Source organism: Salmo trutta, chromosome 33, assembly GCF_901001165.1.
Source record: "Salmo trutta chromosome 33, fSalTru1.1, whole genome shotgun sequence".
In the NCBI taxonomy this organism is placed as follows: Eukaryota; Metazoa; Chordata; class Actinopteri; order Salmoniformes; family Salmonidae; genus Salmo; species Salmo trutta.
The window spans coordinates 656,727-670,475 of NC_042989.1; the positions used below are offsets into that span (position 1 = coordinate 656,727).

General features: G+C 44.2%; 1 protein-coding gene across 4 annotated transcripts in view; it reads right to left on the minus strand.

The window, feature by feature from the left end:
* The window catches only part of samd4a (sterile alpha motif domain containing 4A), a 98,944-nt gene that overhangs the window by 24,772 nt on the left and 60,423 nt on the right, over window positions 1-13,749 (minus strand). For all 4 annotated transcript variants that reach the window (XM_029729351.1, XM_029729349.1, XM_029729352.1 and 1 more), the window contains 3 exons: window positions 8,663-8,772; window positions 8,198-8,284; window positions 6,341-6,596 (listed from right to left, as the gene is read on the minus strand). In XM_029729351.1, the coding sequence (XP_029585211.1) occupies window positions 6,341-6,596; window positions 8,198-8,284; window positions 8,663-8,772 (453 nt within the window). The remainder of the gene's footprint in view (window positions 1-6,340; window positions 6,597-8,197; window positions 8,285-8,662; window positions 8,773-13,749) is intronic.

The window sequence follows — 13,749 nt, forward strand, 5'->3', positions numbered from 1 at the left end:
CATAGAGACAACTACTACAGAGAGAAGCTCTCTGGCCCCCCCTGACACACCCCCACACACCCCTCCATGTACACAGGCCCTGTCTACTCCAGCCCCAGACCGAAAACGCACCAATCTGGTAAAACCCACTGAGGTGGCCATCCTCATTGACTCAAATGGGAAATTCATTCAAGAAGATAAACTCTTCCCCCAACACAAGGTGCGCAAAATATGGTGCCCAAAAACACAAGATGCACTCCACATCCTGTCCCAGCCTGACTTTGGCACACCAGGCCACATTATTATTCACACCGGCACCAACAACCTGCGAGAGGAGCAGGAGAGAGTAGGCAGCCTGGTCAACAGAGTAGCAGAGAGGGCCTCTGAGTGGTTCCCCAACTCCCACATCACCATCTCCACTCTGCTGCCCCCGCAAAGACTTTCATCCCCGTACCATCCAGAAAGCCAACGCTGACATCACCAGAGGGTGTGGCCTACTCCCGAACATACACATTGCTCACCACCCAACAATCACCCCAGAGCATCTACACGACCACTCCCACCTGAGGAAGCAGACAGTAGGGATGTTTGCCAAGTCCCTAAAGGACGTAGCACTTGGTAGACAAACACCCCATGCTGTACTGGACAGAGGAGCACCCAGAGACCCCTACCAGACCACTGCACCACCAAGGAGCCCCAGGCCCCTTCAACGCCACACCAGACCCAGTGCACCCCACAGGCCCCACCCACCCCCAGAGCATCACCACTTCCATCGGCTTAGCCAGACCAGACCGGGCCCAGCCTATTATCCCGCACCAGACCACCACCCCTACCAGACCAGAGAGGAAGTCCCACAGCCCAGACCTGGCCCCCCTCCACCTCACAGGGCCCAACAGCAGGACCAGCGCAGCTACGCGGAGGTCGTCAGAGGACAGGAGAACCCTGTAGGATTAAGTGAGATTAAACAGCTCCTCCAATACATCTGCACTAAACTGCACTAAACACACACGGACGCATACACACACACACCACACACACACACACACACACACACACACCTATTGTACTAGAATTTACTTGTTCAATGAATAGGAATATTTAACAGAATAACAGAATAAATGTTAGCTGATATCCTGTTTATCTCGCTCTTAACAACTTATTAGTTATTAGTTAATCGTTACTGTATTTCTGACTGCTACTCTTTCTTTTTGCAACATGAAATCACTATCAGTTAGCATGTGGAACATTCAGGGTCTAAACTCATCAACCTTTGGTCTGAAGAGTTTAGCACTGGAGTTCAACAAAAATCTGAAAGATGTTGACGTCATCATTCTGCAGGAGACATGGTGTAAGGCTGACGTTGTCACTCACTGTCCCACAGGCTACAGAGAGGTCATTGTGCCATCACAGAAACACAGCTCTGTCAATAGAGGCAGAGACTCTGGAGGATTGATCATTTGGTACAAATCTGAACTACAAAATCTAATTGATCCCCTCAAAATTGGCAAATACCACATTTGGTTAAAACTAAAAAAAGAACTTGTACTGACAGGAAAAGATGTGTTCCTTTGCGCAATATATATCCCCCCCTCAGAATCCCCATATTACTCAGAGGAGATCTTCCCCACCCTCGAGGAAGAGACGTGCCATTTCCAGGCCCAGGGAAATGTGCTCATCTGTGGGGACACAAATGCGCGCACAGGAACACTACCTGATCTAACGAGCACACGAGGGGACAGCTTTATTACAGGCCATACTGTTTCTAACTATCTTAATCTCCCCCATAGAAACAACAGTGACAGCACCGTCAACAAAAACGGAAGGGATCTTTTGCAGCTCTGTAGAAGCCTGGGTCTGTACTTTGTCAATGGTAGGTTACGGGGGGACTCTTTGGGGAGATTCACCTACTGCTCACCTCTTGGCCACAGTACAGTAGACTATATGATCACAGACATGGACCCTTTCTCTCTCAGCTCATTCACTGTCAAGCCACTAACACCTCTGTCTGATCACAGCCAAATTACGTTGTTCCTCAAAAGAACAGACCTGGAAACAACCACACATTCACAGCCCAGTAAGCTGTACAACATCAGAAATTCATACAGATGGGCCCAAAACAGCACAGAAGAATACCAGAAAGCAACCTGGAACCAAAATATCCAAACACTCTTAGATAACTTTCTGGATACCACATTCACTCACAGTAAAGAAGGCATCAATCTAGCAGTACGAAACATCAACTATATATTCAGGCAAACGGCAAAAGAAGCACAATTGAAATTGATAAAAAACAAAACTAAAAAAATCACAGATGACAACTGGTTTGATGCAGATTGTAAAATTATAAGGAAAAAACTTAGAACACTATCCAACCAAAAGCACAGAGACCCAAATAATGGTGAATTACGCCTTCATTACTGTGAGACTTTAAAACTCTATAAACGTACACTCAGAACCAAAAAAGCACAGTACAACAGCAAGCAGCTGAATCTAATTGAGGAGTCCATAAACACAAACAACTTTTGGCAAAATTGGAAAAAACTAAAAAAATCTAAACAAGAGGAATTAGCAATACAAAATGGTGACATATGGACAACCCATTTCAAAACACTCTACAACACCGTTCAAATTCACACAAACGCAGAACAACGCCAAATCCATGAGAAGTTGAATGGATTAGAAAAAGCTATAAAGGACAATCAAAACCCATTGGACTCCCCAATTACTGACCAGGAGCTCTATAAGAAACTTCAGGCTCTCAAATTTAAAAAAGCCTGCGGACCTGATGGCATCCTAAATGAAATGCTCAAACTCACTAGTGCAAAATTTCAATTGGCTATATTAAAATTGTTTAATTTGATCCTGAGTGTAGGTTATTTCCCTGACATCTGGAATCAAGGACTCATAACCCCAATCTTTAAGAATGGAGACAAATTTGACCCTAACAATTACAGAGGCATTTGTGTGAACAGTAACCTGGGGAAGGTTTTCTGTAGTATCATCAATGTAAGAGTTCTAAACTTCCTTAATAAGCACAATGTCTTGAGTAAAAGCCAAATTGGATTTATACCAAAACATCGCACAACTGATCATATTTACACCTTACACACCCTGATAGATAAACATGTCCACCAAAATAATACCAAAATATACACTTGCTTTATCGACTTCCAAAAAGCATTTGATTCTATTTGGCATACAGGACTGTTCTACAAAGTTATTGAAAGTGGTGTAGGGGGTAAAACATATGACATAATTAAATCAATGTATACTGGCAATACGTGCAGCATTAAAATTGGTAAGAAAAGGACAGAATTCTTTAACCAGGGGCGGGGCCTTCGTCAGGGTTGCAATCTGAGCCCTGCACTCTTCAATATTTACATTAACGAATTGGCCACTATTCTAGAAAAATCCTCAGCCCCTGGTGTTAGTCTCCACAATTCAGAAGTTAAATGCCTACTCTTCGCAGATGACCTATGCCTGCTGTCACCCACAGCACCTGGCCTACAGCAGAGCCTGGACCTGCTAGAGCAGTACTGCCAGACCTGGGCCCTGGCAGTAAACCCCAAAAAGACTAAAATAATGATTTTCCAGAGAAGATCCAGATCTCAGGGAATTAGACCAAAGTTCTCAATTGGTACAAAATATATAGAGTACTGTACACACTACAATTACTTAGGTTTAAAAATAAGCTCAACTGGACACCTTAATGAGGCAGTGAATGAACTGAGAGAGAAAGCACGCAGGGCATTCTACGCCATTAAAAAGCAAATTCAAATTGAAATACCTATTAAAATTTGGCTAAAACTAATTGAATATGTCATTGAACCAATTGCACTTTATGGCAGCGAGGTGTGGGGTCCACTTGCAAAACAAGATTTCATCAAATGGGACAAACACCCCATTGAAACCCTACATGCAGAGTTCTGTAAGATTCTCCTACGTGTCCAGAGGAAAACTACAAACAATGCATGCAGGGCAGAATTAGGCCAATATCCACTAATAATAAAAACTCAAAAAAGAGCAATTAAGTTTTGGAAACATCTAAAATACAGTGACCCCCTCTCATATCATTACCAAGCCCTGCAATGCCAAGAGCTGAGCAAAGAAAAGAGTCCCCTCATCCAGCTGGTCCTGGGGCTGAGTTCACAAACCTGTTCTACTAACACACTGAAGCCTCAGGACCAGAACATCCAATCAATCAGAATAAACCAAATTACAACACAGTCAAAACAAAACTACATTGCTTATTGGGAAACACAAGCACAAACACAAAGCAAAATGCAGTGCTATCTGGCCCTAAATCGACAGTACACTATGGCTAAATATTTGACCATGGTTACTGATCAAAACCTTAGAAAAACCTTGACAAAGTACAGGCTCAGTGAGCACAGCCTTGCCATTGAGAAGGGTAGACACAGGAAAACCTGGCTCCCTGTAGAGGAAAGGCTGTGCAACCACTGCACAACAGCAGAACCTGAGACGGAGCTGCATTTCCTGACAAAATGTCAAAAATATAAAACAATTAGAGAGTGTCATTTCCCCAAATTTGAAATCCTTATTCAAGGTTTTAAAGACCTCTCTGATGAGGATAGGCTACCCATCCTGTTGGGGGAGGACGCAGAGAGCTGTGGGTTGGCAGCGCACTACATTGCTGCCTGCCATAAGTTGAGGGACAGTGTCTGACAGACCAATAAACCTGCACATGTCCTCAACTGTATGATTATTGTTATTGTTGAATGTATGGTTATATTGACCGTTGGTTATTGTTGTTACTGTTGTCCCGTTGACAATTTTTGATTCTCATTTTTATTTATTTTTTATATTGTAAATATCCAAAGTAAGCTTTGGCAATATGTACATTGTTACGTCATGCCAATAAAGCGAATTGGAGAGAGAGAGAGAGAGAGAGAGAGAGAGAGAGAGAGAGAGAGAGAGAGAGAGAGAGAGAGAGAGAGAGAGAGAGAGAGAGAGAGAGAGAGAGAGAGAGAGAGAGAGAGAGAGAGAGAGAGAGAGAGAGAGAGAGAGAGAGAGAGAGAGAGAGAGAGAGAGAGAGAGAGAGAGAGAGAGAGAGAGAGAGAGAGAGAGAGAGAGAGAGAGAGAGAGAGAGAGAGAGGAGAGAGAGAGAGAGAGGAGAGAGAGAGAGAGAGAGAGAGAGAGAGAGAGAGAGAGAGAGAGAGAGAGAGAGAGAGAGAGAGAGAGAGAGAGAGAGAGAGAGAGAGAGAGAGAGAGAGAGAGAGAGAGAGAGAGAGAGAAGGAGAGAGAGAGAGAGAGAGAGAGAGAGAGAGAGAGAGAGAGAGAGAGAGAGAGAGAGAGAGAGAGAGAGAGAGAGAGAGAGAAGAGAGGAGAGAGAGAGAGAGAGAGAGAGAGAGAGAGAGAGAGAGAGAGAGAGAGAGAGAGAGAGGAGAGAGGAGAGAGAGAGAGAGAGAGAGGAGAGAGAGGAGAGAGAGAGAGAGAGAGAGAGAGAGAGAGAGAGAGAGAGAGAGAGAGAGAGAGAGAGAGAGAGAGAGAGAGAGAGAGAGAGAGAGAGAGAGAGAGAGAGAGAGAGAGAGAGAGAGAGAGAGAGAGAGAGAGAGAGAGAGAGAGAGAGAGAGAGAGGAGAGAGAGAGAGAGAGGAAGAGAGAGAGAGAGAGCAGAGAGAGAGAGAGAGAGAGAGAGAGAGAGAGAGAGAGAGAGAGAGAGAGAGAGAGAGAGAGAGAGAGAGGAGAGCAAAGAGGGGGAAAGAGAGGACCAAAAAAGAGAGAGGAGAGGGTAGAAAAAGAGAGCAGGTGAATTAGTTTCTCCAAAGCAGGGGGATTTAAGGACACAGGGTTTGAGCGAGGGGAAACGTGGCCACACTGATTTCCATATTCCACATTTCTTCCAAAATGTCCACTGTTTGCTCAGTACATAGCACTGAGGTGGTTAGGGAGAGGAAGGGAAGTCTAAGGGAAGTCAAGAAACCAACACACACACATATACTAGAATTAAGCAATAAGGCCCGACGGCTTACAATTTTTTATTTTAGTATGTTTTTCATTAATCCGTTTTTGATAGTCAAATGAAAATGTTGCATGTCAACATTCAGTTTAAGATGTATCGCTGTCTCCTAATGCCCAAAAACAAGTAAACACAAAAAGCCTTATGAAGTTTTGTATCATCATCATGAAACCTTTCCAGAAGTCCAACACAGGCTTCCTATTAGGCAAAATTATAATATTTGGGACCATATCAATGGTGGACTAATGAAAAATATGAAAATGGTTTTCGAGTTAAATAGTGACCACATCGTGACCCCAGGTGTTTGGTTTCTTTATGTGCAGTCTATCACACAAATGTTACGACAACTTAACTTCCCAATCTATGGGACTAGATCCTCTACCTTTGCCCATGACGCGGGTGAACTGGCCGGGGATGTCCCCCTCCGCGATGAGGGCAGTCCCCGTCTCCCCTTCCCCTCCTCCGGGGGCCAGGTGAGAGCCCGGGGCAGCGCTGCTCTTCCCCTCGAGGCTCAACAGGGGTTGCTGTGCGGTCGAGGAGGGCAACGACTCGTCGCTGGCCACCGCTTTGATGGGCGTCAGGATCATCTGGTGGAGCTCGGCAAGAGGTGCGCGCAGGTTACCCCCTTCCAACACATCCTGGGAAAGGAGAGAGAAAATTAAAGGGAAAGAGAATGTGAGAATGTGATAGCGAGAGAAAAGGAAGGGGGAGGAAACAACGGGATAGAAGGAGAGAGAATTAAGGAATGGGGGAGAGAAAAAGGAATGGGAGCAAGAGAGGGAAGGTCACAAAGGGGTACAGTAAAGATGAAGTGAAAGAGAGGAGAGCAGGGGAGGAGGAGGTATAGCAGAGAGAAGGTAAAAAGGAAATTAGTCAGCATGATCTATAATGAAGGTTTTTCTGTAACATCAAAGAGACATATGGTACCAAACATTTCCGGACCATTACAGTAAGGGAAACAAATAGTCATAGCCCTATTCAGAGGAGGATCATTCTAGAAGTCTCCGTCAGAGTCCTTTCTACAACAGTGGCTGTCAGGCGGCGGGATATTTTGGACATGAAAGGGAGGAAGAGCTCGCCAACCTCATCAGCCATGTGATGACGAGGAAAAATAAAGCAATTGCAAAAATACACACGTTTCGCTTCTGTCCTTTCCTGTCCAGTCTGCCTGCATCCCAAATGACACCCTATTCTCTATATGGTGCACTACTTTTGACCAGAGCTCCACTAATTTTGACTCTGGTCAAAAGTAGTTCACTATAGGGAATAGGGTGCCATTTTGGATGCATCCTCTGTGTCCCCTGTCCAGTACTGCTGCTGGTAGTCAAATCCATATCTTAGCCCTTAACATGAGCGGCAAGCGAGCGCATAAAAATCTGAAACACCAAGCAACAGGTGTCTTGTTTCACCCAAACCCTACAAATGTGGCACAGAAGCAAATTTTAGAATGAAGAGCCCCTGGTGAAAAGGTCAGGCTTGAAATTAGAAGGCCCAATAAGAGAAGACACCACGCTGTGATCTTGACAGCCATTGTCCGAGACCCTTATAGAGACAGGGCCCAGACGTTATCTTCCTGGATAAGTGGACCCTCTTTCAGAATAGTCTAAAAAGTGTATTTTCTCTACCTGTATCCTCTTCATCTGTACTAATCTAAGATAACTGACAGGTGAGCAAGCCATCAAATGATGAGCTACCGTGGCTGTGTCTAAAAACATTACTAGCAGTCGAATCTTTGCTTCCTCCAGCCTCGTTTCCTCAATTCCTTACCTCCCTCTCGAAGAGAAATGGAAGGATCCAAGGTCTCTCACTTGGACCTCTTCCTCATGATTAGACAGCTAGTCAGGTTCAGACATACTGTATTGTTTTTACCTGTCAAGTCTTTTCCACTCAGCACAGACGGAGGAAAAAAAGAAAGAGCAACTGCCCAAACTTCAGTTGACCAATACTTTAGACAGGAAGTGAAACGCTAACCCCAATTGTCTGCCTATTTCACTCAGGCCCAATCCCAAATTGACCCCGACTGTCACAGATCTGAGAGGATTTGACAGGTGTAAGCAATATGGTAATATTGCTCACTTAACCATACTTCTTATACCTATCAAATGTTCTTAGATTTCAATAAGTGCATAGGGAGTAGGGTTCAGGGGTTGATTTGGGATTGGGCCTCACTTAGCAAGACATTGTAGAAGCTTCGTGACAACTTACTCAACCTAAGAAGTTGATAGCTTGCACCACTGACCTTCTCTAGGCAGCGCAGCATGTTCTGGCGCTCCTTCAGTTTCTGGATGCTGATGACTATCTTGTGGCGCGCCCCTTTGGTGACATTCTGCAGAAAATAAAATATAATTTCTCTCTTTCGACATTCCTTCCCCACAAACACACACCAACGACAAGTTAAATAAATACATAACGAAAAGGGTAATTAATCAATGTGTTCAACTAAACATTTCTGAATAACTTTACTTAAAGCCTCGCATTAAAAAAAAAAGAATAATACTTTATAACTTGTTATAAGCATGAATGAGCCTTTATAACATCCTGTTACAACTCTTAAAATACCGGTTCATGTCTATCAGCTCTTTGAGGAAGACAACAAAAGTACAGTACTAGAAACTGGAGACAGACTTTCACTACCATAACAATTCCTTAAAATTGCCTTTAGGTTCCTAGAATGTTTCATTAGGTATTCCTTGTTGCTACTGACCTGTGATTCCAGCTGTTGTTCGGTCAGTGACATCATCTCGTCGTACGTCATGGTGGAGAACAGAGCCGCGTACTTATGGAGACGGAGGCTTTTCAGCCAGGCCGGCACATCTGTAGGCACACACGTCAGACAAATGTCTTAGGCACAGCTGTAGTAAGTCAATGTAATGACACCAGTGTCCTCTGACATTCCCTCTCACCATTAAAACTCTCCGAGTGTCTCAGACTTAGATTGCGTCCCAAATGGCATCCTATTCCCCATTTAGTGGATTACTTTGGACCTGGGCCCATAGGGACTTATCCCTTCGACTCTTATCCTTCCAGTCAGAGCCGTGATGTAAAACACTGAAACCATGGCCCCTTTTAGACCACCTCATATGTCGGTCGCTAGCTAAGGAGCTTTGGTTCTATCGTTTGCTTTGCATGTTATGTGGTGAATGCTAATGTCAATTACCTTAGAAGTATTTTATTTTACTGCTTTAAAAATCACATTTCATTGTCACATCATAATGTATTGGTAACACAGTACTTTAACGGTGTACGTCACACTTAGCTGCAAACACTAGGCTCTAAACAAAGCCTAAAACGGCCTTCTTTCTTTCTTTCTACTAGAAAAGGGCAAAAACATTGACCCCAAGCAAAGGCAAACAATACCAGAAACCTCCACTGTTAGCTGGTTGGGCCATTCAGGCCCGTGTTCAAAGTTTCAGAGTAGGAGTGCTGATATAGGATCAGTTTTGCCTTTTAGACTGTAATGAATAAGAGTACATGGATTAGATCAGCACTCCTAGTCAGAGGTACATTCTGAATAGAAGCCCAGATGCTTAGGACTGCTTATGCAAACTCGTGTATAATGGTACAAGGTTATACGGGGTACACTAGGAACCAGATGTCACTGTATCTGTGTCCTGAGACTGCGCATGCAACAGGGTCTTAAAGAAAGCCACGCTAGAAAGGCGACATCAGAGACCGATAAGAGCATGTACGCTTCTGTCCTGACAGTACTCGGTCGTCGCTAGTCAAGCCATATTGGAGCCCTTAACGTGAGCGGTGGTGGCGCGTAACAACTTAAAATACCAAACAACAGGGGTCTTGTTTCCTACTGCCCCATTCACTCACGTGCTTGCACAGACAAGACAGAACTATGTTGAATAAAAACAAAACACAATCATCCACAAATCACAATTAATGTGACCAATGTGTTGCTATTCCATAGGCTAAATTCAGTATTATGTCACAACAGATGGGATGTTAATTTCAAAGAAAGGGAAGCTGGGAAAAGGGGGTGGCTTGTGAACACCTGGAAAGGAGCAGGTTGCTTCCTTAGCCCGAAGACAAGATTGTGGCGGGGGCCAACCATACCAACCTATCAAAACTTGACCCAGAAGTCACCAGTAGGGGTGTAACGGTACGGGGACCTCGGTTCAGTCTGCACTGTAAACCTGAATGAATACATACAAATAAAAATTACAAAATAAAAACACTAGGTCTATAGGCTATGCCTACGCTGCATTGTAGCCCTATGTTTGTTGAGTAAATCTGAACTGAAAAAAACATTTCAGAATATTCCATTAAAACAACTAGAGCCAATGCTCACGTTGTAATCAAAGTTCAAATCTGAATTGACACATTTCAAACTGTCCATTTGTGAGGCACAGCAGGGAACTAGTTCTGTCTGATGGCGATTTGTGGGGTCGATAAACCAGAATTGGAGGATCTCGATCATCGTTAAATCTCCAGTATGGGAACATTTTGGCTTCCCAGTAGTTTACAACGGCGATGGACAGAAAGTTGTGAATAAAACGTTAACAGAATGTCGCCACGCTCAACGAGAATAGTCTTTGCAGTTGCCAACACCTGTACAAAACATTAGGAACATCTTCCTAAAATTGTTGCCCTTTGCCCTCAGAACAGCCTCAATTCGTCTGGGCATGCACTCCACAAGGTGTTGAAAGCGTTCCACAGGGATGCTGGCCCATGTTGACTCCATTGCTTCCCACAGTTGTGTCAAGTTGGCTTGATGTCCTTTGGGTGGTGGACCATTTTTGATACACACGGGAAACTGTTGAGCGTGAAAACCCCAGCAGCATTGCAGTTCTTGACACACTCAAACCAGTGCGCACCAATTACGAAAATGTATCCACTCATTACTGCAAGTCGCTCTGGATAAGCTAAATGACTAAAATGTAAATCCCCCTTTCAAAAGACACAAATCTTTTGTCTTGCCCATTCACCCTCTGAATGGCAATAGTCTCAAGGCAAATCCTTCTTTAACCGGTCTCCTGGATGGATTTAACAAGTGACATCAATACAGAATCATAACTGTCACCTGGTCAGTCTATGTCATGGAAAGATGTTTTGAACACTCCGTGTATGTTGACACATTTATGCCGACGTCACCCCAGTATGCAAGAGCAAGACGGAAATGCAAAGAAACACCACAACGTCTCCCCTCTACATTCAAGCAACCCTTAGCAGCAGATTCTGATCGGTCTAGGTTTATATATTTTTGTAAGTCTTTTTATAGCCGCGGAAATGCGCCCATTCTAAGTGGTTGAGAATAGGGTGTTTCTGCACCTCGTGAAAGTGCTCGAGCCACGTTAATGAACTTCCCTCTTGCATCCATTTCAGCAAACAAGTAGTACCTACTTTATATAAGCAAGCCAAAGCTGTCAATTAATTGGTAAATGCACCCTGTGTTGCGCCAACTTAACAGGGGACAGCCCACATGACTGGGAAAAATCCACTTGAACGGCCCTCGAACTAGTAGTTACTAGTGAGAAACTATCATCCTGAGCACCCACGTCTCCGACATGGTGACCTCTGACGTCACCTACTAAGAAAATGGCTTCTATAACAGTATTTTCGGCAGTTAAATGCAACAAAACATTATTGATAAATAGCAATCTACACTGAACAGATATATGAACGCAACATGTAAAGTGTTAGACCCATGTTTCATCAGCTGAAATAAAGATCCCAGAAATGTTCCATATGCACAAAAAGCTAATTTCTCTCAAATTTTGTGCACAAATTTGTTTATATCCCTGTTAGTGAGCATTCCTCCTTTGACAAGATAATCCATCCACTTGACAGGTGTGGCATATCAAGAAGCTGATTAAACTGCATGATCACACAGGTGCACCTTGTGCTGGGGGCAATAAAAGGCCACTCTAAAATGTGCAGTTTTGTCACACAATGCCACAGAAGTTTTGAGGGAGCTTTCTTTTGGCATGCTGACTAGAGAAATATCCACCAGAGCTGTTGCAAGAGAATTTAAAATTTTAATTTCTCTACCATAAGCCATCTCCAACTTTCTTTTAGCGAATTTGGCAGTACGCCCAACCAGCTTCACAACCGCAGACCACGTGTATTGTGTCGTATGGGCGAGCGGTTTCCTGATGTCAACATTGTGAACAGAGTGCCCCATGGTGGCAGTGGGGTTATGGTATGGAAAGGCATAAGCTACGGACAACAAACACAATTGCATTTCATCAATTGCAATTTCATGCACAGAGATACCGTGATGAGATCCTGAGGTCTATTGTCGTGCCATTCATCCGCCGCCATCACCTCATGTTTCAGCATGATAATGCACAGTCCCATGGCTTGGAAGCTGAACATTTCCCAGTTCTTCCATGGCCTGCATACTCAGACATGTCACCCACTGAGCATGTATGGGATGCTCTGGATCTACGTGTACGACAACGTGTTACAGTTCCCGCCAAAATTCAGCAACTTCTCATAGTCATTGATGAGGAGTGGGCAACATTCCACAGGCCAAAATCAACAGCCTAATCAACTCTACGTGATGGAGATGTGTCGCGCTGCATGAGGCAAATGGTGGTCACACCAGATACTGGTTTTCTGATCCACACCCCTACCTTTTTTTTTAAGGTATCTGTGAACAGATGAATATCTGTATTCTCAGTCATGTGAAATCCATAGATTAGGGGGTGCGTGCTCAGTCCCCTCCTGTACTCCCTGTTCACCCATGATTACATGGCCAAGCACGACTCCAACACCATCATTAAGTTTGCCGACGACACAACAGTGGTAGGCCTGATCACCGACAACGATGAGACAGCCTATAGGGAGGTCAGAGACCTGGCAGTGTGGTGGCAGGATAACAACCTCTCCCTCAACATGATAAAGACAACAGAGATGTTTGTGGACTAGAGGAAAAGGAGGACCGAGTGTAGTGCATACGGCCCAGTACATCACTGGGGCCAAGCCTCCTGCCATCCAGGACCTCTATACCAGGCGGTGTCAGAGGAAGGCACCAAAAAATTGCCAAAGACTCCAGCCACCCTAGTCATAGACTGTTCTCTCTGCTAACGGAAAGCGGTACCGGAGCGCCAAGTCTAGGTCCAAAAGGCTTCGTAACAGCTTCTACCCCCAAGCCATAAGACTCCTAAACAGCTAACTAATGGCTACCCGGAAAATTTGCATTGTCCCCCTCACCCCCATTTTCATGCTGCTGCTACTTTTTGTTTATTATCTATGCATTGTCACTTTACCTCTACCTACTGTATATTTACATATTACCTAAAGTACCTCGACTAGCCAGTTCCCCCGCACATTGACTCTGTACCGGTACCCCCTGTATATAGCCTCGTTGTGAACTGTGGGTGCCGGTGATCAGGGGTGTATTCATTCCGCCAAGTCTGTTGCAAAACATTTCTTAACACGGAAGCAAACGGAAGAAAACGGGCAGGGACCTATATGAATTTGTCCAATACCATAAACTCTTGTTTAAGTTGCAAAACGGAACTGAAACTGTTTGGACTAATGATCAGATGCAGGCAAGAGTGTGCAAGGCAGTATTGAATGTGGTATTGAATGTGTCACTGTCTGTCACCTTGATTACTACAATTTGTCTCTCGAACCTGTGCAACTACATATTAAACTTTAATTTGCAGGCCAGGTTGTAGCAGCCTCATGATGGGTACAGGGCAAATTGAAGTATCATGTAAACTCAGTAAAAAAAAGAAATGGCCCTTTTTCAGGACACTGTCTTTAAAAGATAATTGGAAAAAATCCAAAAAACTTCACAGATCTTCATTGTAAAGGGTTTAAACACTTTCC